The sequence below is a fragment of the Amblyomma maculatum genome, chromosome 3 (assembly GCF_055883805.1).
Source record: "Amblyomma maculatum isolate TAMU_Amacu chromosome 3, ASM5588380v1, whole genome shotgun sequence".
Lineage (NCBI taxonomy): Eukaryota > Metazoa > Arthropoda > Arachnida > Ixodida > Ixodidae > Amblyomma > Amblyomma maculatum.
Genome location: NC_139346.1, coordinates 34710388 through 34736172, shown reverse-complemented (window position 1 = coordinate 34736172; position 25785 = coordinate 34710388). Strand labels below are relative to the sequence as shown.

The following is a 25785-nucleotide window of genomic DNA, read 5'->3' as shown; positions in this document are numbered from 1 at the left end:
AAATGTCCGTGTGCCATCCTGACTACCAAAAATGCCATGTTATCGCAAAAAACCGATGTCAACTGACTCGTGAGATTATAGAAGCTGAAATGATAGATCGGTTGGGTGGGTCTTGCGTAGCCAAGCCTTCTATCGCTCTTACTCGTAAGGAGTTGATATACTTAAGACAAGATATGAATGTATCGCCTACTGCGCATGTATGATGTTGGGGTTTCATCTGTGCTCTGAGGCTCGAAATAAACTGTTGCAAGTCAGCGCTCGTGTGTCCTATGTGTCTTCATTTTGTCCTCGTCCTTCTCTGCGCTGTATTTTTCCATCATGAATAACCAACACGCCCAGACTGCTACGGTATGTGACTACAAATTTTAGGATTGGACAAACATAATTTTAGCCAGTCGCATGAAACAAGCAGTAAATCCTCGTTAAGACTAGAAACTATGGGGCAGAAACTCCACACAATGGGCCCCTCCCATAATGCCCCATACTGTGTTTCCCTCTCTTTTATTTTTTTTGAGACAGTTGTAGTAGAACATTTTCACTACTTTAAAAATGTGAAACACGCAACACAAGGAAAACAGAAGCATGTTACTTTTGGTACCTACAACAAAGTTCTTATGCTACATTAAATGTCTTTCGTTCTTTACCAGCATCAAAAAAAGATGGCGAGTAATAGTGACATAGCCAGAAATAAATTTCTGGGGGTGTTATTATATGCCCGGGGGGTGGGAGATTCTAACACTGAACCTTCTCCTCCATCTCCTCCTCCTCCTCCTCCTCCTCCCCCCCCCCCCTCCCTCCCTGGGAGTAATACTGTTGCTTGTTCCCATAAAACAGAAAACAGACTTGGTTCTCTTTTTCCTTCATATAGGTGTTTCCTCTAAGCTATGCCAAGCCACATAAACGCTTTCCAGACTGAAAAATTGATCCCCCCTTCCAACGAGACAGAGCTGCCCACAAACTTGAATTTCTCGAAAACAGTTTGGTTGGCAAACAGCAGAAGACAAACACTGCTATGTCGCCATAATCAACACTGCCATCCCATACCTATCTGTACCCATTGTAAGCACTGGAGGGTGTGGCCTTGAAGGTGCTTTACAAAGGAGCGAGGGATAAAAATGAATTTTGCAAGAGTTTTTACGTGAAGTAGATTTATAAATTTCTAATCAAGAAATGCATAGAAATCTGAAGACAAGTTTCACGGTAAAAAACGAAATGCAACAAACCTCACTGACAACATTCAGTGGGGAAAACAAACTCTCTCTCTCTCTCTCCTAATGACAAAAATTTGCAGTTTTTCTGACATCTGTCTTACTGAGCAAAAGAAAAGGCTGCTTTGTTCTAAAAACCAAACTACGGTGGAACCAAACAGATGGAGGCAACTCACGTCATCCCACTTGTCCAGGATGCGACGCTTGTTGCGCAACCAGTTGTTGCGGCAGTCCACGGTCCCTTGAAGCAGAGGGTTCCGACACCTGGAAAGGCATAGGGAGTTCTTGGCGTCCGATTTTATGGCAGGCCAGCTCTAAGGTGGCTGGAGCGTGCACTGGTGTGCACGAACAACATGGCCTCCATAAGCTTTCCACTGTTCCTTTGGAGCTCAGTTGCCACAAGCAGAACCCACTTTGTAATGCAAAGACGCCATATGACAAATGGAACTGCATCGCCTACTCACAAGCAGATTAAGAAAGTCCCTGTCGCTTGTGTGTGATTGAGGTATGTTTGGCGAATTCTGTTTCCTGTATGTTCCCTTGGTAAGAACAAGAAAGAAATGCTTTGCATCAATTTCATCAATGGCAGGTAGAAGGGAGATTTAGTTAGGCCTAAAAAGTGGGATTTGCTAATACATTTACGATGAAACATTATTACAGCCTTCACCACATTGAAATGGTGTACCACTAAATGCCACAGGATGCAGCAGAACCTCCTGGATACATGTTTTAAAATAATGCGAGGGAAAAACAAATTATCTAGGAAAACAAACGGTCCAAAACTACTGAGATGTTGCAAACTATGACTGAAAAGTATGTAAGAATTAATGGTTAACATCTGTTCATGAAAGATCTGAGGACCATTTTCTGTTTCTGTTTTTTCTTTATTAGAAAGTAATACTGCACTAGTTGTTTAGACACATATGCAGACAGACGTAAAAAGACCAGAAATAGGGAGGGAGGGGGGGGGGGGCACATTCATGGGCCACGCTAAAAGGGGGCTGTGAGAATGGTGGTCCCAATAAACCATAGATTTCATTGACTTTCATGGTTGAAAAAAAAGTGCGTTCATGCAGAGCTTTTGAATGTGAAAATTATGAAAATTTTTGCCTGGCAGGAGGAGGGGCGAATGGGAGGGGGTTTATTCTAGCGTTTATTGAAAGCCAAGCAAGTTACAGTGTCATGTCTCTCTCTCTCTGTGTGTGCGTGTGTGCCTGTGCGTGCGAGTGAAAAGTAGCACTGCATTCTTTTACAGGAAGAAAAAATGCATTATGAACAAGTTTATCGTTTAACCTTTTTCAACCATTTTCTTGTTATTTGCACTACACAAAACTTTTCATCACATGAAGTTTGGTGACGGCAAAGCTGGAAGTAGCTAGAATCTTTTCACATGCACCATCCTCCTTTTTGAACACACCTAGCTGCACTGCAGAAAAGCCACTCTAGCAGACGAGTGTGCCCGTGTCCACATTATTGGCCCACTTGTAGTAGATTTTATAAAAATTATGAACATACCTATCGGAAAGTTTTATAACATGGGAATGTATTAGCCACAAAGAAAACAATGCAACTCTCGACTTCGAGTGCACAAATTGGGAAAATGTAAGAATTGGGAACATATATAAATGAGGCTTTATTGTAGACTGTGCTGGAACCAATTTCTATGCTTGGATCAAATTCAAGCCAGGAGCCAGCATGGCTGTTGTTCCTGCCTGCATCAGTGGCACATTACAAAGGCTCCTTCAAAAAACTCAACATCAATTCAAACGACACTACCACTGTTTCCTCGCTGCTTTGACATTTTTTATTTCATTTTTTTATTGGTGGGCCTATTTAAGTAAAAATGGAAGGCTAAGGTCAACCCATGCTTGGGTAGTAAAAAGTATGCTAGCGACCCTTGCAGTGGAGGTACTGCAGCATTCTGCTCAAAGCGCCTTCCCGCTTTCTCCCGACTGATTTGGCAGGCATAAATTTACACCAAGATGAACACTGCAATAGCGACAAGGCAAAACAACCCCTAAGTGCTACCCACATCTGTAATGCGAGAAAGAAGGGGAAATAATCCTGCTGGCAAACTGCCGTAATAGCTGCAGTACAAATTAATTGGTACAGCAAGGACCTTTACTTAATGCAAAAAGTGCAGCTTATTTGTGGAACAATAAAACACTACCCGTTCCACCATCCCCTCCCGCTCTGGACGTAAAACAAAGGTTGTTGAATGGTAGCTGTGCATAAATGGCACGTTTTAGATGCAGAGCATGGAAGGAGAGGTCGCATGGTGATGTACCGCTTGTGGCGGTGTGGGGTGCGCCAGGCGCGCACTTGGCTCAGCTTGGGGTCTGAGAGGCGAAGGTCTAGGGGAAGCTCAGGCATCCACACCAGGAAGGCGGCCTGGCCAGTATAGGTGCCATACTTGACCAGCACCGAAGCATTCTGGGAGCCCCGCACCTCCGAGCCATCCAGGTACACCGACGTGCATGACGGTGAAACCTGTCAAAATGAGAGGCGGCCATGGCTATTACGTCCAGAAGTGGGGCAGGTTTCCACATTTCACTCAGTCCAAACCTCAGCAGTCATGCAGGCAATGTTGAATTCGAGGGTAGAGGAGCCATATGCCAAAGTGTACTGGAAGATATCTATAGCGAATGCACAGCAACCATAGCTCTTCATAAAGAATGTAATGAAATTCCCATAACAAAGACTGCTAGGAAAGAAGACACAATCTCTTCAGTACCATTCACGACTTGCTTACAGGAAGTTTTCAGAGACTGGTGTTGGGAACAGTTGCGGTTTGGGATCGCCTTCCTGATTAAGCAACTCGGGACAAATTGCAGAGGATGATCGATGACCTAGACAAGCAAAGCGGAACACTGGGTCTAAGAATTAATATGCACAAAACCAAAGTAATACCCCTGTCAAGCGCGCAAAATAAAGTGCACTTACGGCGAGTGTCACTTACGAAAAGTGCACTCTACCGCTGCTAAACAGCGTAACATAAGTGCACTTGCCAAAGTGTGCACTCAGGTTGGAGTGCGTTCACAAAACAGACTTCGAGGGCTGAGCGCGTAGCCTCGCCGGCAGAGATTTCTTCGTCACAAATGCATTATGTGATAAGATATGTATACAAGTTGATTTTACGTGTTTTGTACATATTTTCATTTGATGAAATGCTTTATAATAGCGACGGGCAAAATATCAAATAACAAAAACGTGATGTAACCGCGTACGCAACTTCCACATTATGAGTGGTGCGCTACTGCGGCTACGCCATTTTCAGTTAGGGGGCGGTTGTTATTGTTCATAGTGTTCGTTGATAAGGGGTCAACAAATCATGGCCCGTTGTCAAATTTTAAGCATTTTTTGAATGTTTTAATACTTTAAAAAGCAGTTTCCTGAACTTCGCGCTTGGAGGTTCCAATTTCTTTTTTAAAACATGTTTTTCAGTTGCTAGTTTCGTACCAACGAGTGCTTATGCTAGTGCACTTCGCTTTCCCGTTTAGCACTGCGTAGCGTAAAGTCTCTTTCAAGCTGCGAAGTACACTCCGCGGAAGTGCACTTTAACTTGCACGCTTGACTGGGGTATAATGTTCATTAGCCTCAGAAGAAAACAGCAGTTTATGATAGGCAGCAAGGTATTGAAACTGGTAAGGAAATATGTCTATTTAGGACAGGTAGTGGCCACAGATCCAGATCATGAGAACAATTAACTAAAAGAATAAGATTGGGTGGAGAACGTTTGAAATATGTCTATTTAGGACAGGTAGTGGCCACAGATCCAGATCACGAGAGAAATTTACAAAAAGAATAAGATTAAGAATAAATTAAGAATAAGAATAAGATGCAACGTCAGATCTATGAATAGCAGTTTATCCCCAAGAGAGAAAGTAACAATAGCTGTACCTTATCAGTACTCACCTAATGGGCAGAAACGTAAAGGCTAATGAAAAGAGTTCAGCTTAAATTGAACGACAATGCAGAGTGGTATGGAAAAAAATATTTCCGTGCAACATTAAGAAACAAGCAGCAGAACATTGTAGCAAAAATCGAGAACGAGAAATGGGCATGTACAGAACATGTAATGCAAAGGCACGGTAACTGGTGGTCACTAAGGGTGGCAGAATGGATTCCAAGGGAAGGAAAGCATAGCAGAAGGCAGCAGAAAGTTAGGTAGGCAGACGAGGTTAAGAAGTTTGCAGGGGTCAAGAGGATGCAGCTAGCACAGGACTGGGTTAATTGGAGGAATGAGGGAAAGGCCTTTGCCCTGCAGTGGGTATATATATATATTGTTATGGAGCATGCCGCAAATGAGCACAGCACTGGAAGATAAGGAAGCGCGGTGCGAGCACGCGGCGTGAGTATGTGGATGAGAGATGGTGCAATAGAAAGACGGTTGGTCAGCGGTTTGCCTGTGTCTGGCTGGTGTCTTCCTGTGGTATCCCAAACCATAAGAATATGTAGTATTATATACTAGTTAGGTGGACGATGACTGTGTTAAGTAATAGAAGGTTGGTGTGCTAAGAGGCTTTTCTGCTTTAACCAAATTACCATTTGAAAGTTAAAGAACCCTTCGCATAATCATGCTTCCTTTGTTGACACATGAAAAGCAGCAACGAGATTTTACATGCAGAAATTTAATGTCTGTCAAATTCTGTGGTGCAAAAAAACTGACACAGAAAAAATGCCAGTACCACAGTGAATTTCAGAGGCATTTCCTTCAACTGCAAAGCAGACCTTCTCCAAGCTCAAATTTCTTCCCTAAGCAAACATTCAGTCAAATAAATAACTTCCCGACTTGCTACAAGACTCTCCAGTAAAATAAATGCAACATGCCACACAGTCCCCTCTAACTACTCCACGAGAGTGCACTGTTCAGTGCTTTGACTGCTCTCGTTCTCGAGGAACAAGAGCTGTCCATGATGAGATACTACGATAAAAACCAAGGATGGCCTTGGCCTTGACTGGCGCCTTCACCAAGGTCTAGCCTCCCATTTCTTTGAGTTGGAATGATTTTTGAGGCTGCCAGTACCTGTTAGCACGGCACAACGTGTACTTAAAAGTGCAAATGCTGGCTTCCTCAGCCCATCATATTGCAGCCACCCTAGTACTTTTACTTTAGTCACTTTCAGAAGAATTAGACAAAGCTGCGTTTGACATGTGGCACTGAGAATAACTTGGCTACTCCTGCTAAATGGCAACACCATTCAGAAATATCCAAAAATAATTCAAAATATACCACACGTGTGCCACACGCAATGGCTACTGCGATTTGGTACACTAGGGGGTTTTTGCACAATTGCTTTCTCTCACTTTAGTCGCTCTTATGCTCAGAAAGTACACTCCGTAACACCTTGGTGCTTACAAACATGCCACTTGGCACACTAGCAAGTCGAGCATTAAAACAAAATACGGCAATCAAAGGCATGCACTAGCTGGAGCAGAAAAAAGATGTGAAAGCAGTGATAGCTCAGGTAAACATTAAAAAAGATGACTTTTGAATTCTACCACTGACGTCGCACTACGCACTCCCTCTGACTGCTTGAAGTCCATTATCAAAGAACTAATGTGCACAGGTCTACTCCTGATCCAAGGACTCTGAGGGCCCTTCCAGAAAAGGATAAATGAACAAACAAATGAGTGAATGTACAAATCAGGTAACAGATGAACAATTGAATGAATGAAGGAATATATATATATATATATTTTTGTTTTTGTGTCCAGGCGCAATTAGCAGTGGTGCAGAGAGAAGGTGCTGCTGCTGTGAGGAGAGGAAGGAGGAAAGGCCCACCTTGAGGACAGACTCGTCGGCCGAGTGGCAGGACGACTGCAGGGTGACATCCCCGAGCAGCCCTGACTGGCTCACCACAAACACCTTCATGGGCTGCGACACCTGCTTGCCCGTCAGCACGGCCGTGTTCAGCAGCTGGTTAGACTGCATCATGTCAACCACAGCTATAATTACCAGCCCTGTCCTCAAGAGCTGCCACTGGTATGGTGCGTGTGGTCTGTTCCACAAACTCCAGGTCTATTACAGAAATTTAAAAAGACATCAAATTGTTGCTCTTAGTGAGTGTTAGGTTCTTTATGGCTATGTTGATGCCTGCCTGAAAGCAAGAGATGCCTTTATTCGTGAAAAAATTCGACTGAGAAATGAAAATCTCTTCTCGCACGCTACAGTATTCAAACTCGTAATGGCAAGACTGAAAAGAACTTGGTAGTAAGTGTTTGCAAGCCTCAAAGGTTTGCAAGAAACGTGATCTCGATGCTACTGCCCTTTGCTTGTGAAATCAGCTGGTGGCAGTGACACTGGCAGCATATTTCATTCTTTTTTCTTTTTTCCTTTTAACAAAAGCTCCCTTTTAGAACCATCAGAACACCACACATGATGACAAACTTAAGATTGAACATGAAGCCAAACAATTCCAATGACTTCTTCAATTTCCTGTGCAAATGCTATACAGCAGAAACAATCTTCAGCCCAAAGCAGCGCCTGGATCGATGCCAGTGCAATCAAGGTGGTTTCATTTTCGGATGCCTTACTACTTTGACATCGCTACTGCTTCTTGAGCCACAGGTTCTAAATTAGATTCTCTCGTGCTACTGTTGTAAACTGTTATCTATCTGTACTTTCTATCGTGCAACCAGTGTGGCCAAATGACAGTGACAAGCCAAGAGTGACAGTGATGAGGCCAAGGCCCTTTGTAACGGGGTGATCACAGTGAGTTTGGATATGATCAATAAGAAAAAAAAATCATTATATGATGCTCAGTTGCACTCCGCTGGTTATCATTTTTGCGAGGTGGTCTCACTTCACCAAGACTCACCGGTGTTGCCAATGGCAGCTGTGCATACTAGCGCACAGAAGTTTGGTTTGCAGAGTTTAATGTCCCACAGCAGTCACTCACATATGAGGGATACTGTGGTAGAGGGCTCTGGAGGAAGGTTTGACCACCTGGAGTTGTTTAACGCTCACTGACATCGCATGGTACACAGGTACCTTGCTTTTCACCTCCGTGGAAAAGTGGCCGCTGTGGCCAGGGCTGAACCCACTGCCTTGGGATTAGCAGTAGAGCACCCCGACCACTGCACCACCATGGTGAACCAGTGCACAAAGGTGAGAGGTGGCCCTAGTGCACCATAAAGGTAAAAAAAGAATGGCTACGTGGAAAAGCATGCCAAGCAATAACAGCAGTGAGGCAGTCCGAGTCTACTCTGTGTGTGAAATGGCTGAATGTGGCAGCATACAAAGCACCAAAACCAGTAAGGAATGCTGACTGTGCTTTCCAGCTGAAAGAGAACCTCAAGCCTCAAAAACAGCCAAGTAGACCAAGTGCGTGCTCCCGTTTAACAACAGAAACGGGTGAAGGCCTAACCAGCAATCAAATAAAAGAACAACTAATCACAGCTACTGCCATGTATGAGGCATCCTAGAGCGTGTTTCACTTTTCCTGGAATGCGTTTCAAGCTCGCACTTATACTCTCAATAATGAGGTAAACGGCAAAAGTTTTTTTAAGTTCTCCCATTCTCGGTTCTCGCTGACCGTGGCACAGATCGAGCTGCCCCCACCAAGGCACTATGAGGTGGCACCGACCTTGGCGACAAGCAGAACAGCCTGGACATCATCCTTGTGGATGTCCAGTCGAGAGGTGAGCTTGACGCTGTCATCAACGTCACTGGTGCCTGCGGTGCTGGTCACAGTGGCTGCCACGTCTGGGCTGGGGGTGTCCAGGTAGCGCAGGTGCCAGGTAATCTGGCCACCGTCCTCGTGCCCCAGCCCTTCTTCCACCTCAAAGAGCCAGTTGAGCACCTCTTCCCCACTGGAAGGAGGAGCAGCATGCCAGAACCACAGCAATCTTTCAAAAAAAAGCACTGTGAGGACAATTCGAAGTTGGCCCACATATACCGACTGATCTTACTCCAGACTAATTAATGACAAACGGGCTACACGCTTCGAACAAAAAGCTCCTAATCAAGAGAAAAGGCCAAGAAATGAATTAGTACAGCTACTGGTACCAGCACTTGTTCTTAAATGCAGACTGCAATGATGTGAATTCTTAATTTGTGGTGAACCTCAGGCTCTAGGCAAGGCTATCGTTCACATCAAAGTGGAGTCAAAAACTACAGAACAGCCTTGATGTGGTCACGGACACCGCAAGCTTTAACTGAGTGATAGTAAGTATATGTTCGATTTTAAATCGAAATTTATAATGGCAAACACGTGTCTGTTCCTGCCAACCTGAAAATGAACAGTCACAAAGAAGCGAATGAGGAAATTTTGTTGAGAACAAATACTGGATGTAGTGATCCTCACTGCCTTTTGCCACCAAGGGTAAGGGAACAATGAAATGAACATTCCCCAATTTTCCCTTCTTTCAGTGGTTCCGAACCTTTCAGGAAGAGCAATGTCTTCGCTGAGACGAGTGACGGTCACTGTGGCTGAAGTCTGCTTAGAGTTGGTGTCCACAGCAACATTCCAGGACTGCTTAGCCGTAGGCTGCACCTGAAGGATCCTCAGTCCAGGCTTGACCTTGGCTCTGGTGGACGGAAATAAGGCATGCAGAGAACAAAATCACCACTAGTATTCACCACAAGACTATTGGTCGCAACCGGCAGCATGTCTCATGTAGGGGGTCCGAGGCAGGGAGAGTTACAGCTGAGCTCATATTCCAGAAAAATGCTGTGCTAGCTGACATAAGAGTGCATACTTTAACAGCCTGACAGAACAAAAGGACAACAGAAAATGCACACTGAAAAAGTCTTATCACAGACATGAACTGATTTTCTGAAACAGTGAAATTTTGCAGATGGCCTACTTTTTTAAACCTTTTTTTCAGCGATAATGTGCTGCGCTTCACAATTCCTTAGGCTGCTACTACCACTTGGAAGGCTTATTTATACATAGTAGTGTGTTATACTCTCAAGCGCATACATTTTCTGTTTCTGCCACATGCTACATTTTGTAACGGCTTTAAAACATTTGACATTACATTGCTTTGATTAATAGTCAGGTACAGTAAAAGCTTGTTAATCCGGATCTCAAGGGACCGGAAAAAATGTCCGAGTTAACCGAATTCCGGATTATCGAATGCACCATGAAAATAAGAAAAATGTACGGCGCATAAACATACCTTTATTGCATGAAAAACTGCGTTATTTTTGTTTGCCTAGTCGCCGGAATTTGCGCAAGAACGATTTTCTTCAACCCCATCAGGTGGTGGTGCGCACGCTCACTGTCGCGACCCTCTACACAAAATTCTTCTAGTACAGCGAGGGCCTCCGCGGCCTCCTGCACGGTGCGACGTCGCGACGGCGGGTCGCGATCGTCTTTATCGGAATGATTTTCGTCCCCGTCGAGCACTTCCGATAATATGTCATCGTCAGTCAGCAGGCCAGCAACGGCAGCATCATCGTCTATTGCTACGTAGTCGGCAAGCTGGACACCACTAGGTAGGAGAAATTCAAAGCGCCTGTCATCCAATAGGAACGTCACAATCATCAGGGCGGACAAACCCGCTGTGCCTGAAGGAGTTGGCTATGACCTCCGCCGGCGTGTTGTTCCAAACTTGCACTAAATGTGAATGGCACTGAGGAGGTTTAGGTCATATTCTCGCCCTGCCTCCTTGCACAGCAGCATCCGCTCTAGCACATGCTTCCTGTATCTGAATTTTACGTTCTGAATTATGCCCTGATCCAGCGGTTGCAGTGCAGCCGTCGTGTTTGGAGGAAGGAATACGAGCTCGATGCACTCCAGCCCTGTCACTCGGGTGTGCGCGCTGCAGTTGTCCACCACAAGTAAAACCTTGCGCTTGTTAGCGGAGAAGCGGCGGTCGAGCTGCCGCAGCCAAGCTTGAAAAATATCCGACGTCATCCAGGCTTTTCTATTGGCTCGATACTCCACCGGCAAACGGGGAATGTTCTTAAAACACCTTGGGTTTTTTGCCTTCCCGATGACAAGTAGTGGCAGGCGCTCCGTGCCTGACATATTTGAAGCGAGAAGCACAGTGACCCTTTCCTTAAAGGTGATCGTTTTGTCCGGCAAGGCTTTGAAAAACAATGCCGTTTCATCGGCATTGAAGACGTCGGCAGGTTCATAACGAGCCAGGTACTGGAGAAGCTCGGTTGTCTTCCAGTCAGCAATGCGGCGTTCATCCACCGCTGCCTTCTCCCCACACACGTTTCTAAAGACTAGTCCGTGCCTTTCTTTGAAGCGGGCGAACCATCCTTCAGACGCACTGAAAGATTCTATGTTCATTTTCTGTGCGTACCTGTCAGCTTGCTGACAGATCAGCGGGCCACTCAAAGGAAGCTGTCCGTCACGCATTTTTGTAATCCACCGTAGCAGTGCTTCTTCCAGTTTCGGGTGCGCAGCAGTCCTTAGCCTTTTTCTCTTCCCGGTGAATTTGCCGCTGTCAAACGCTTCGAAAATTTTTTCTTTGTTTTTCACGTAGTCGCTTAGCGTGCTTCTCTTGACGCCATACTTTTTCATTACCTCTTGACGAGAAATGCCTTCGTTCAGCTCCTTCAATATCTTTACTTTTCTTTCTAAATCATTTGCTGGCTGCTGTGGTCGTTTCGCTGGGGTGGCGGTCGCCATCACTATGAAGAATGACGGCGATGGCACAACGCACAAGCACAGTCGACGAACGCAACGTGCACCCACAACACAAAGATGAAGCAGCGTAGGGGCACTGTATCGTAGGCGTAGCACACGTGGCGTTGAGCAGCAGAACAAACCGTCCCGTCGTCCTTGCAGCTTTCAGTAGATGCTGGATGGTCCGGCGGCCCAAAACCCCAAACCCATGCATCGGGTGGTGGCTGGCGCCACCTAGCCACTGCTCGCTCATTCACTATCATCATCGTCATTCTCGAACTCCTCATGCAGCTTTTGTTCGGTTTCGGTTTCTCCAACTCTCCTGCAGTCTCCTACCACGCCGTCGGTTACGGCAAGGAGTGTGTGCCTCCGAACCGCTGAGCATCGCGCGGCTCACTGGAAGTTGCGTTAGCCCTCGGGAGTTGTCCGAGTTAACCGGTGCGCGGCTAAATGCCTCCGAGCTAACGAGCATTTCACACCATTGAACTATACAGTTTTGCCAGGACCGCGCCGCGAGTCCGAGTTAACCGAATTTCCGAGTTAACGAGATCCGGATAAACGAGGTTTTACTGTACTAGCGAAGAGGAAACTTTCCTCTAGTTAGTAGTGTGCCACCGAATTTCTGCCACTTCTCCGAGCCTGCCCAGCACGTACATCATCGACAAAATGTACACCATAGTAAAGTGCTCAAGATTACATAGCCAGATGGCATTGTACAAAAAAATACTACACAGGGCAGAATAAAATGCAAGCCTTGCAGCCATCACGATGACCTTAACAAACTTGACAAGATGTCGGTGACATGCATTCTCTGATGGTAGAGCACTGCTAGAATTCATAAACACACCATAGAAAATTCCACAACAAAGTGCTTCACTGTGGACAATTATGCACTTTCACTTTTCCTTGATGTGTTCAAAAATGCCTGCAGTGCATTGGCCTCACAGTGTCATAGCAACTAGCTCAAGCCTAGCTGTGTGCATGAGTAATGCTAAGGTGCTTTCCAAGCTATCATGCTATGTCAACGAGTGCAGTAATTGCCTTTGTGTAGACTAGCTGTGTAGTCTGTAGCGTACTGGCAGACTACCCACCTGATGGTGAATGAGTGGAGTGGGTAGGCAGGGTTTGGCCGCACCAGCAGTGGCACGTAGACCTTGGACCGTGGGTAGACAGGGCCCTGGGGCACCAGGAGGCAGACCACGCCATCACCACCACTCAGCTCCTCATAGCTACCGTGTGCCACCGACAGCGGAAGCCGGCCAAGCGACAGCCCAGCCCCTCCCGATGGCACCGCAGAAAGTCTCAGTGACTGACCCTGGCACTCCTGGGAGATGCTGCTCCGCACCAGTGCATAGCTGCGAAGTCAGGTGACAGTCGTTGCAGTTTTGTTTACACACGACTCAGAAACGTAATTCTATGTGCCCAGCTTTGCAATGCTATCTGATTTTGCTATCACTTGACTCTTCGTGTGTATTTTTTTTTTTGCCTTAGCGTAAACAAAGAAGTGTCTCTACAGATTGGTTTCTTTCTTTTGTTCTGTTGCATAACAGATGCATGCGTGCAGGTATGACACACTTCTTCTAGCATAAATGCTGAATACTGTCTGTCCATCAATGCCAACAGTGGTTCTTTGTGTGTATTTTTTTTTTTGCCTTAGCGTAAACAAAGAAGTGTCTCTACAGATTGGTTTCTTTCTTTTGTTCTGTTGCATAACAGATGCATGCGTGCAGGTATGACACACTTCTTCCAGCATAAACTCTGAATACTGTCTGTCCATCAATGCCAACAGTGGTACTATATATTAAGGGCCACAAAATAGTCAAGGTAAACTCATTCTTCCAGGCACCCTTCAAATGGAACCACAAGGCACACAGGAAAGGAGAAAGTGATTCTGCACACAGGGATCTCTATAGTAGTGATTGTCCAACCTACAGAGGTGGAGTCAGGCTCGAGCATTTTGGAGCTACTCAGGAAGCAGTAATAAAGCCAATTCGGTGCAAATCTGAAGCAATCAAATGAGGGTTTGAAGCATTCAAATTATGTTTTGAAGCATGTTTCTAGGGTCAAACACTTTTAATAATTGCAAGTTTTTGTTTCTGTCATACAAAAATTCCCAATTTGATTCCTTTCTAATGCTTTGCCGACTACACCTGCGTCTCTGACAAGACAAGACAAACAGCCAAAATGTACAGAAACACAACTGACCTGTGCATCAACTTGGAAAAGACTAGCAGTGAACCAAATGCTTCCTTCTACACATTACAACTGAACTAAGTCTGACTATTTTAACATAGATTGAAATTTGTAGTCTATCACTTTGATGCGCTCAAGCAGCATCACTAGTTTGGAATTCATATAATGACTGGCACATTTCCGCTCTGCTTGTGCATATCCTTTTTGATCCTATGCCTATACTGAAAAATTCCAAGGCACTGGTCAATAGCACCTTCAAAAAGGATAGACTGCACTCCAGGGTAGCCTTTTCCTCCTCCAGATTCCTTTGCTTCATAGTCTTCTGCCAGCGGTTCCTGTTCTCACCTGAGCAACACTGGCACTTCCTTAATTTGAACACGTTGGCAATAGGCCCTGTATGGCTTTCCAATACTCTTGAGAATATATCTAGTGAATGGCACCATGTGGTGTCACCACATAACGCTTCAAGTATGCTTTTGTCTGACGCAGGCTTGACATGCTTGGTATTAACAATGAGACGCGATAGTGAAGTACCTGCTTGTTTTCACAGCTGAACCCTAAGAACAACTAGAGTTGTTCTGTGCTGTTGGAGAACTTTCCTAATGGCTCGAGATACCTGCTATGACTGCTTTGCTCACTTCTCTCACCACCGGCAATACAGGAGGTGCTATGTCAAGTGCAGAAAACATTTTTTTGTAATTATTTCCCTCCAATCGCTTCTTGTGACTTTTTCAAATTTTCTTGCAAATTTGTTATGCTCTATGCTTTCCTAGTTTATGAAAGTTTCATATGTATTAAGCTCAGCATGAGGTGCATTATAACTGTCCCCACTGTTGTGCTGTCTTTGCTTCCCCTAAAACGGCCCCTGGAGCGTGTACATGGGACTCGCAGCATGCCACAGCCCCATGTGCGTCTTATTGTTCCTTAATCAAATTGCCTCAAATCACATTTTTGGAGAAAATATCATTATTAGCTTCCTGTGCAGCAAAACTCTGTGTTCTGCTGAATTTGATGGCAGAACATTGAGGCAGCTGGTTTGGAGCAGAACGGAGCAAATGGAACAGCACTTCTACCCCTGAATTTGGTCATTTTACCTTTGATAAACCTTGCACAGATGCGTCCAATCAACACATTCATGTACCCTCATAATCACTGTGGATCCAAGAGGGAACAAGAACTCCAAAGCTGTACTATAGCAGACAGGTGTTCACCGGAGAGCGATGGTGGGCCGGTGTGCCTTGTGTGCAGTGGCCCAGAGGGGGGGCCACCAGGCAGCCGGCAGGGTCAGCTCAGCCAGGCAGGCCCCATCCCGGTTGGGCTGGCACACGCTCACCAGCTGCTCGGGACCCAGCTGGGCATACAGCGCCACACACACCGACGGGCCACCCACCTGCGCACACAAGGTCGCCGCAGCACCAAACCAAGGTGCCTCAAATTCGTGTTGTGCGTGCAGTTAAGTAACTCTTCACTGAGAAGCTGTACACAAGTACCACACAGGCTTAAGAGTTACAAGGAACAATATAGCCTCCATAAAACTTACGCGCACTACTCCGTTTGTACTCTGTTTGTGTATAATCACTTGGCAACCGCTCGGGTTTCTGAAATCAGTGCTCATAGGCACACAAAGCTGCAATCAGCAAGGCAGGGATCAACTCACAATAAGCTTTGTTCAATGCAAAAGATAAGCAAGATGACGCAAATCCAAGCAAGGTTTCAAACCGAGTAGCATTTCAAATGTCAGTTTGAAGTCCAGAGCAAAAAGAACTAAGAGACCTTAAGAATCCTTAGAAAGGAATGCGAAAGCCTTCCAGTTTGATTTTGAGGTTTGAAGCATGAAACTAAACCATGCTAAACCAGTCTGAAACATAAAACTAAACCATGCTTGGTTTAGTTTGGTTTGATTTTGGGGTTTAACGTCCCAAAGCAACTGAGGCTATGAGAGACACCTTAGTGGAGGGCTCTGGAAATTTTGATCACCTGGAATGCTTCAACGTGAATTGACATCACACAGCACACAGGTGCCTAGCTCTTCCACCTCCACAGAAAAGCGGCTGTCGAGGCCGGGATTCGATCCCGCACCCTTGGGTGTAGTAGTTGAGCGCCCTAACCACTGCGTCACCATGGCAGGGCAGTTCTCAGCTGCAGTTCTTTTATATATTTGCATCAGTTTTATTGCTACACTCGCCAGCACAACACTCAATATAAACTGGAGGTTGCAGTAAGGAATCAAATTTTTTTGGTGGGCAAAGGCGATATTTCCGTAATAGACTTCTATGGGTGCTCTCGCAATTGGTCCTTCATAGTCACATGAACTATATGATGTCATTACTGTCTAAACCAATCAAGAAATTTCGTCTCTGACAGCAGCGGAATTTTAGCATGACAATAAGATAGGACCACAAATTTTTAGGGAGGGCAAGGGGGCCATTTTTTTAACCTGAACTGTGTCGGTGATGCTTTGCGATTGGTCATTAATGGTCGGGTGACCAAAATGAGGTCACTGCTGCCTCAACCAATTAGGGAATTCTGTCTCCAAAGGTGGCGGTATTTTTTTGTGATGCGAACTCTTCCACGTTGGCTGTCTTCCCTACACACCCACCTCAGATCCCGTGTGAAAGAGGATGCGCAAAGTGGGCTGATCCCTGCGTGGTGCCGGTGTCACCAGGTGGGCTGTCACGTCGCCCATGGGCTCAGGCACATCTGATGCGGGGCCGCTCTGGTTTCCCGCCGCCGCTGTTGCCAGGGGGCTGGCGGCATACACCGTCTGGCGCACCGAGAAGGGCCCAAACTGGGCCACCACCGTGATGCGGCTGGAGAAAGTGAGCGCAAAGCGCCGCGATGGCTCAGCCCCCGAGACCTCCACACCACTTGGCTCATCAGGAGAGCTCAGAAAGAAGGCTCCGGTCGCGTCCCCCGGGTCGAGCACCACGTCGACACTCACCGCCCACAGGCATTGCACTGCGCCACGAAGGAAGATGCGAGACAGAGGGGGATTAGCAAGCAATACACTGTCAAGCATGCCACCTCAGAGTTCAGGCAGATGCAAACAAATAATCCACACATGTGTACTACACTACTGATTCAATAGCACCAGAAAAAGCACCATCACCACCAGCCGTCACACAGTCAACCCTCAATGCTTCAACATTCTAAATAGCACACTTTGTGGATATCATTCTTGACTTGACGTATACAGTTGTCTGAAGCCTTAAGTGCTTTAAAGTCCATATTGTACAACAAATGAGATGGCTCTGAACATTTAGGACGCCTGGTGGAAGTCTCACAAAAATTGTTCCTGAAGTACCTATAGTGTGCACCTCTACAATTAATACATATATCTGTGGCAAGAGTCAACATTTCTTTGTGAGCACAGAACAGATAACATAAGAGCAAGAAATACACTATGCACCCACTCCATCCATATGATTTCATAAATAATGCTCGCTCAATCTGGCACACCAGAAAAATTAAGTGCCCCTTCATGTGCTGATGGTAATTTTTTTATTAGTCAAGCTGATATAAATTTCATGCTTATTTGCATCAGTACAATCAGATGAAGCTCAACAGTAGCAGCTATTTTGCATATCACTATCATTTGCTCTTTCAGCACCATGCCTAACACAGTGTTATCTGTTAATAAATTTCTGCTAGGATTTATGAGGCACATCATATGAGGCCTACTGGCTTCACAAAGGTATAAATATGAACAGATTGGCAGTGGAAGAGTTAACATGGGAATGATAGAGAAAACCCAGCGTTAAGGAAATTTCAGAAGATGCCAACAAAGGGTACATGAAAATATTTATGGGGGTGTTCAAGCTCAGTAGTACTTGCGAGCGGGCTAGTTGGCTATAGTTGGTAGGGAGCGCATCACCTGCGTTAACGTCCTGGTTTAATTCTCTTGTGTGTGTATTGTTTTTTGTCGTCGGAGTGTTCAAGCTCGCCTTAAAAGTAGCTTAAATAGCACCTTTAACACCATCTTTTTATTTTGTGATTTTAGAAATATTTTTTGGTTAAGTACGTTTTTGGGGAAAAGAAGGCGCAGTATCCGTCTCCATTTCCAGTGAGCCAATTTGCAAATTGGCTTACAGGAAACAAAGGTGCTCTATCTGTTACAGTTCCCTGTGGACACGTGGACCGTGCCATTTTTCTTGCCATGTTCCGAACATTTCCGACAAAACTTGATAATACCCGAGAAAAAATTGGAGTATGATGGAGGCTTTTCGGCCGAATGAGCAGTATATATGGCCATTGTGTAACAGCTTGTAAAGATACAGAACTTGAAAAAACATTCCGTTTCACCTTTATGCTTAAGAGTCTCTACAGTCCCTTGGATGTTTCCCGATGCATCCTCTTGTCGCATATTATGATATATTAACATATTTGTTGCCATCACATACCTCTCATAACCAAGTCAAAAGAACACGCCTCGGTGGCATATGGGTAGCATGTTTGACTCACAACTCAAGGGTGGCAAGTTCAATTCCACCTCTTGAATCTCGTTTTAGAGCGAAAGTTACATTGTGGTAGGTTTTCAGGCTATCAGTGTGGCACCAAGACAAACGGGAAGGAGAAGAAAAAGAAGAAAAAAAAAAAAGAAAAACGATGAAAAAGATGCATTAAAAGAAGTCTGTAGTTGATAGAGATGAACAACAACAGCGAGTTGCTCGGACAGAAGGGTCGTTCAAACGTTGTGACAGCGGTGTGCGCCGAAGTTTGACGTAGAGACGATGTCATACCACTAGAAGTCTAGCTACACCCGAATAAGAATAGTCTAAGACAAGAGGCAAGGGCAAGGGGTGCTCATATGTAAAGTGATTCCTCTATGGCATAAATAAAGCTGAAACCGTAAAGTAAATTACTATGCACAAAAGCCATGTCTTTACTTTGAAGCCGAACCTAAGCGTAGCCAAGCAGATTGCTTTCGCGTAACTCCAGGTTTAACCACAAGCTAAACCACAGCTAATCTCAGAGCGCAGCTCTTTCCCGCCCGTTGTAACCAGCTCTGCCCCCCAGCTCAGCCCCCTCTTCCTGCGTGGTGCCGACCACGCATATTATCTGATTGCTGCACGCGCTCCCCTGTTCGCCACTGCTTAACGTCCGAAAGCGACTCGGGATCAGAGACGGCGTAGTGGAGGACTCCGGAAATTCCGGCCACCTGGAGTTCTTTCACGTGCACTGACATCGCACAGCACACTGACGCCTTGCTTTTCGCCTCCATCGAAAAGCGGCCGCCGAGGCCAGGATTCGATCCCACATCCTTGGGAATAGTAGTCGAGCGCTGTAACCACTGCACCACCTCGGCAGGACAAACAGCTGATGAACTGCGCTCAAATTTCGCATTAGAAAGTTAATGTAATCGTCGGCAATTTTTTTTCTTTCTAGCAACATCCCTATATGTAATGTCTTGACTATGTCATGACGATCCCTCTTGAACCCCAGGTGGTCGAAATTACCAGAGTCCTCCACTACGGCGTCTCTCATAGCCCGAGTTGCTTTGGAACGTTAAACCCCACAAACCAAACCAAACCAAACCAATCACGATTTCTCCAGCCACAATGCTGAGAAACTCCCGAGCTTTCCACCAAATGGCACCTTTAGGGCTATCAAACTAAATGTGCAACAAAGAAGGGAATAAATGAAATGAACTGGGGTGAATATATTTCAAGGAACGCATGAAAACTTTCTGAAGTTTGTGGCAAAGTGGCAAACAGAAATGGCACTACAGTGAAAAGCAGAGCTGGCAATTTGAATGGAAAATGATGGCAAAGGTTTCAAATGTTTGTTTATTGAACTGCATTTCACCAAATTGGCGAATTGAAGTTTGCCTGTATAAATAGCTCACCATGCTCTAATAACGAATACACGACACTTATCGAATACAGAGCTTTTACAAACTAGAAAGAGACGAAAGCATTATAAACAAGTGGCAAAGTTCAAAAGTATACTGCACGCATCAACACAGTTCTTTAAATAAAATTCCTGAGGTTGAACTATACCACCACTCACTTCAAGACAGTGTAGATGTAATGATTTTGGATCGGGTGATGAGAAAGCACTTACATCCCCACCAATATAATCGCCCTTTTCTGCTTGCATAAACTTCAACATTTTCAATAAGAGGCACAGAATAAAAATAGGGTGGAGTTTTCTTCAGTGTGTCTGCCAATAGCAGCTCATAGTGAGTAACACTGGCATAAGGGACCAGGCATGCCTGCGCATTTATACAAACTTGACATATGAACAAAATGAGCAACAGTTTCAAATATCAAGACACCTATAGCTGTTGGCCATTCACATTGAGTAGAGGGAAACCATATGATGAGGAGGTACGAGCAAGGTCTTAATTTAGGTGCCAACCAATCAAATTTAGGATGACATTATTGAATGATGACATAAGCCAAAAGGAATCCCCATTTTTACATGCACGCATCTTTTCATTAATGATGCGTCAGATTTCGTGAACAGTTTTCTGTGATTTCAATGCAGAGTACAGTCGTGCCTCGTTAATATGGACACTTTGGTTACCGCACAAAACTGTCCATAGAGTTGTCCGTAATAACGAATCGGAATCTAAAGAAAAAAAACTACTAAGGGTAGTGTCTGCTTTAGAGCATAATGTAGGGCAGCGAAGTTGGCATTGGGAGCTACAAGAACATTATCCGAGTCATCGTTGTGCTTCAAATGCGATGCAGTTGAAGGTATTGTGATGCAGTTGCATATTTTTTTTGATGGCATTTCATTAATAAATTACTTGACTTCTACTTTTCATTTCCCACGAACCCCTGCTATGTATCACTATTCAGTCGGTTGAAAGTTGCTGAGTCCAACTTTCTACAAGACGCTAGCTGCTCTCAGAGTTTCATTCATGTGAATTCATGCCATGCAAAAAATTGTAACGTGCATCGACTGCACAACTTCGCAGTGTAAAATATGAAACCACAAGCGAAAAGGGCAATCAATCAGCCATTAGCACTATGTTCATGTGGTGCCTGTCAATAAAATTTAGAAAAGAAATCTTTGAGGCAGTGTATCAATTTGGTTTTCATGACTGTCCATATTATCGCAACAAAAACACATGGACCTTAATGGTATCTGTGCATTTTCTCCTTGTCCATTGTCCGGACATCGAGTTTCCATATTAACGAGACGCAAATGCATGAAAAAAGTTTGGTCCCCAGAAAAACTGTCCATAATTCGAGTCGTCCATATTAACGGGGGTCGTATTAATGAGGCACGACTGTATACCTTTGAAGACTGAGCTGTCTGCTTTTTCATTTCTCAAAAACACTATAATTGCATTGCCACAGAGTGAAATGTTGTATGGTGGTCTACAATGGTGGCCAAGTGATATGCAAGTAACCAATGTCTTGGAAGATGAGCTAGTAATTCATTCGAAGGATGCCAGGTAAATTTTGTACAACTGCTTTACAGTTCGGAAATATGGTTGGTGACCTCGTTGTCAGCTCACGCGCAGCTGTGCCAAAGAGGGGGATGTTGCTTATTCAAGTCGGTAGATTGTCTTTGTGGAGCACAATAGAAGTCACTAAAATATACTCTTTGCTGGAAAGGGGGGAGCCTTCATTGAAGATTCAAGCTTCTGTACGTGCATTTCTGCCACGTTACTCAGTATCGCAACCTGTGACATGCATTTCTCTGCATTAATGCCAGGTAAAATAATGCTTCATTTTAAGAGGCAAAACTGCTCGTGGAGAAAGACAATAAGACATAGGTTGCAATGGTTGGTTGGAAAAGGAAGAATAAATTATTTCACAGGTTGAACAAAGCTAGAGGGGCTAGGGGCTTTGTCAGTGCAACAGAGACCACTTTGTCAGAACTCCATGCCACAGATGAATGCAAGTTGTCTGCTGAAAGCTCATTCCATCAAAGGTTGGACAACTAGCTTCCACTACATTTCCTGGACAAGAGGACCCTTTTGCAAATTTGGAAGAGACTGAAATATAATTGCAGCAACCTGCTTAATATAAAAGATGCCCACTGGAAAACTGGGAGACGCCATACCTTATGCTGTGCACCATTCAGTATAAGGTTTGTAAAGGCATATCACTGAGTGGCAGTCTCTATCCAATGTGGTACTACTACCATACACTTAAACAACATCCCTTAAATTTCTACCTGACATTTTGCTATGAAAACATACATGTAATTAAATGATTATATTATATGCATATAACATGAGCAAGGGGTATATTTCTGATGTTTCTTTTAATATCACTATTATAACCCAAGAACATCCTAAAAACACCAAACCAAGACGTAGGTTGACAGGTCAATACAGGGAATCTACTGAATGCTACAGTAGACTGGGTAAAGAAATTCATGGAAGACCCATTCTTCCTCCTTCATTGGCCAATAATATCTAAGGACTTCCACTAGCCAATTCACTACAAAGTTTTGAAGGCGTTAATAGAATTAAAACAAGATGGAATCAAATGTTTTTGGAGCTTCTTTTTTCATTGGCAGAGGTCACAAAACCTTTACACAACTCAATGCCATGAGGACATCAATCCAGACAGAACCTAGCACAGATGAGCACTATGCTGTCTGTGTAGGGGTCTCGCCACTATTCCTCGACTGCAACTACAAGAATGCACCAAAACATTGCGATGTCTGTCCTTGTACTGCACTCTGCACTGTCTGCTGGCACTTTGCCAAAGGAGCAGGCGCTGACCTCCGCACAAAGATAAAAAAAAATTTCTTCTGGCTCACACATATATTATCTAGGTCACCCAAAAGGATTCGCCAAATGGGCAAGATAAAGTTGAATAAGCTGCACAAATCAGCAGCAGGTTACAGCATGCTGCTGATGAAAATACATGTATGGCAGCCTTTCTGACACTTTCTAAGCTGCACCTCCTTGTATCAAGCACGCTGACGAAAAATATGTTGATTAGTCTTGAATCTGCTCATGATGTACAAAACGTATATACAAAACATTTGTGCCTTGGTGTCATACCATAAAATTTCCACAAGAGGAATAAATATAAGTATATATATGAGGCCTTCTGAATTTTATAAAATTTAAGCAGACCTTCCATATAGAATAGAAGTGTGTGAGTGTGCTTGTACAATTTTTACAGTACAATTCCATTAAAGAATTAAGATGCATTAAATTTACAAAAAAGGGAAATCTATATATTTAAAGACAAACTCTTGAAAGTGTTCAAAGTCTACTATTATTTTTTTTCTTTTCCAGACAATTCCAATAATGTAGCGAGCTTATTTTTAATTAAGCCACTTCGAGCTAATGTGAGAACATATTTCATGATTATCACTGGTGTGGACAAATGTATAATAAACTAAATTGGCAGATATATATGTACATTGCGCCACTCAACTATTTATCTCACATACACATGGTAAAGAAGGATTAGAGGCCACTTTATATTGGCCACTACACCGGAAGAGGGACTTGGCACGCGTGTGCACAATTTTCTTCTTTCCAGCAACACGACTCAACTCGACGCGATGAATATATACCGCGATTTCGAGGCGTCTGAAGCATGTACCCGCGTCGCCTCCCGCCCACAAAGGGCAGCCGGACAGCTGCTCCAAATTGCTCGAGTCAGGGACAAGCGCTGACGCCGAGCTGCCGCGCGCAATAAAGCCATAAATCCTTCCGGCGGCCAGCAAGTGCGCTCCGCCGCTATACGCGCGCGCACCCTCCCCTTCGCTCCCTTTAAAAATGGCCACCCTATTTTTGGAAGACCGAAGAAGGGAAAAAGCTGCACCACATTGACAGGACCGGCACTGCCGCCCAGTTGCGACATGTGTCACCTATACCGCGCCCAACTCGAGGGCAAGTTATAGCACAACTCGTCCTCGGCTCTTGTTTGCTCTGCGCTCGCCGCCGCAACACGCGGGCATCGAGGGCCTGAGACAGAACTGGAGCTGTCAATTGTTTCCGATGTGGCCCACTCACGGCGTGATTAGGGAAATGCGCAATCGTCAGCCGGCAGAACACTTCAGGCAGCCACGAAGTAACAGCATATTTGTCGTGAACGCCGACGATTCGCATAAAGCGTGCCGGGCGGGCGGGCCGCAGTAATGGAAGGCGCATGCAAGCGCGCGCTGAAAAGCACATGTCAAAAACAAAACGTCGCTCGAGAATGGCAAGTCGCGATCGAAGGAGATCGTCTTGTACACGTCTCGATCGACGCGCGGATCTATAACGAGCCCGTGATCGCGAGAACTTCGACAAATTAATCTTGACATGAGAAGCCGTGAAGTTAGCTCGAACGACATGCCAGTCACGTCGGTGCGGCAACATCGGCACCTGCCGCGCCTCCGTCGCGACTCTACTGCTGCCGCTTACACAAAGGATACAACGGATCCTTGTAAGCAAGCCGCAGTCGCTGTTATTTGCGACATTCGCTCGTGGTCTTCCGAGTGTTTCTGTCGAGCAAGGCAACGGCGTTCTTTGCGCGCGCGAGAAACGCCCATGCAAACAAGCCGTTCGCTGTCTCGGAACGCGCAAAACAAAACCGCACTGTCGTGGGTTTCAGAGGGATCAGAGCATGCAACTCGCAGCCTTCACTCACCGGTACAGAATATCCACACCAGGAATTTCCACTGTTTCATGTCTAAAAGTTCCGATCACGAGCAGTTCGTTAAAGGGCCATTGCTAGCGGCAAGAGAAATAAAAAAAAAGGAGCCCTATATCGACTGGGCGTCCGCCATCGTGTGCAGATGAGCGTCTGCATCGGCTTTCCCACAATGCACTCGAACATCCAGCAGCATCCTTCGGTGAGCGCTGCTTCCTCGCTTTTGCCCTTCCTGCTTCCCACAGTTACGAAGCGCGCTGCACTATGCTGTTTCATCCGACGCGACAGCAAAGAGTAAGCAAACGCAAGGGCTAGCTTCCCCACTCGCCGTTGCGCGGCAACTCTGTCTACTTTAACAACAAACTTTAGCGCATCTAGTCAACCAAAGACGCAAATTGGTGAACGTGCAGCGCCAAGAAAAGCGACTTTGTGTGCAGCGGCCGAATAAAGAACTAAGTGCGGTAGCGGCGCTGCAGCTTGCGGTTCTGAACGAATGGACGCGCGCAGCACTTTCTTGGCCACTTCATGCAGTTGACTCTTTTGATCAGAGCGTGCTGCTCTGATTTCGTATCGATCAATCCGACAACGCGCGCGCTCTACCACGTTCTTTTTCCCAAGGTGAATGCTTTGCGGTAGCGTCGTCCTCCATCGGCATGACGATGAACTAATTAATCGCGCACCAAGCAATCGAATGTGACACATACAAAACAAATAAAGCAAAAAAATTGTAGTGGGCATTCCTACATCCCGAAACCAGATTGTCAATTATTTTCATTTGTTTTTCTTCTAAATCGGTTCGAATTTGGGTTCACGCTGTTCGGTTTCGGTTTCGCTTCGCAGCGTCGCATCTTGATCCGTCTCAAACCGATCCGCGCGTGTTCGAACAGGTTTCGGACCCAAGAAACATGAACGCATAAGGATTTTCTGTTCTACTATGTAAATGCATCGTTCTCCCCTCAATGTAACATTAGTATGCAAACTAAAAAAACTGCATTACATAAATGTCCACCGCAAACCTCCCCCGCCCACTTAACTTTCTGCCGCGCCCTGCTACGCTTTCCTTCCCTTGGAATCCAGTTTGTTACACTAAGCGACCATCGGTTATCCTCTCTTCGCACTACTTTCCCTGCCCATGTCCATTTCTTCTTGATTTCCTCTAGAATGATATTAAATCATGTTATTTGTCTGACCCACTCTGCACGCTTCCTATCTCTTAATGTTACCCCTACC

At 45.1% G+C, this 25785-nt stretch overlaps 1 protein-coding gene across 1 annotated transcript in view; it reads right to left on the bottom strand.

Moving 5' to 3' along the window:
* The window catches only part of dtn (transmembrane protein 132C dtn), a 54853-nt gene extending 29915 nt beyond the window's left edge, over positions 1 to 24938 (bottom strand). Inside the window, exons 1-9 of the mRNA XM_084597436.1 lie at positions 24553 to 24938; positions 16590 to 16948; positions 15202 to 15380; positions 12889 to 13152; positions 9594 to 9740; positions 8798 to 9023; positions 6994 to 7137; positions 3496 to 3698; positions 1385 to 1472 (exon numbers count right to left, since the gene is read on the bottom strand). Coding sequence (XP_084453562.1) covers positions 1385 to 1472; positions 3496 to 3698; positions 6994 to 7137; positions 8798 to 9023; positions 9594 to 9740; positions 12889 to 13152; positions 15202 to 15380; positions 16590 to 16948; positions 24553 to 24592 — 1650 coding nt within the window. The 5' untranslated portion in view covers positions 24593 to 24938. The remainder of the gene's footprint in view (positions 1 to 1384; positions 1473 to 3495; positions 3699 to 6993; positions 7138 to 8797; positions 9024 to 9593; positions 9741 to 12888; positions 13153 to 15201; positions 15381 to 16589; positions 16949 to 24552) is intronic.
* Positions 24939 to 25785: the final 847 nt, after the last annotated feature.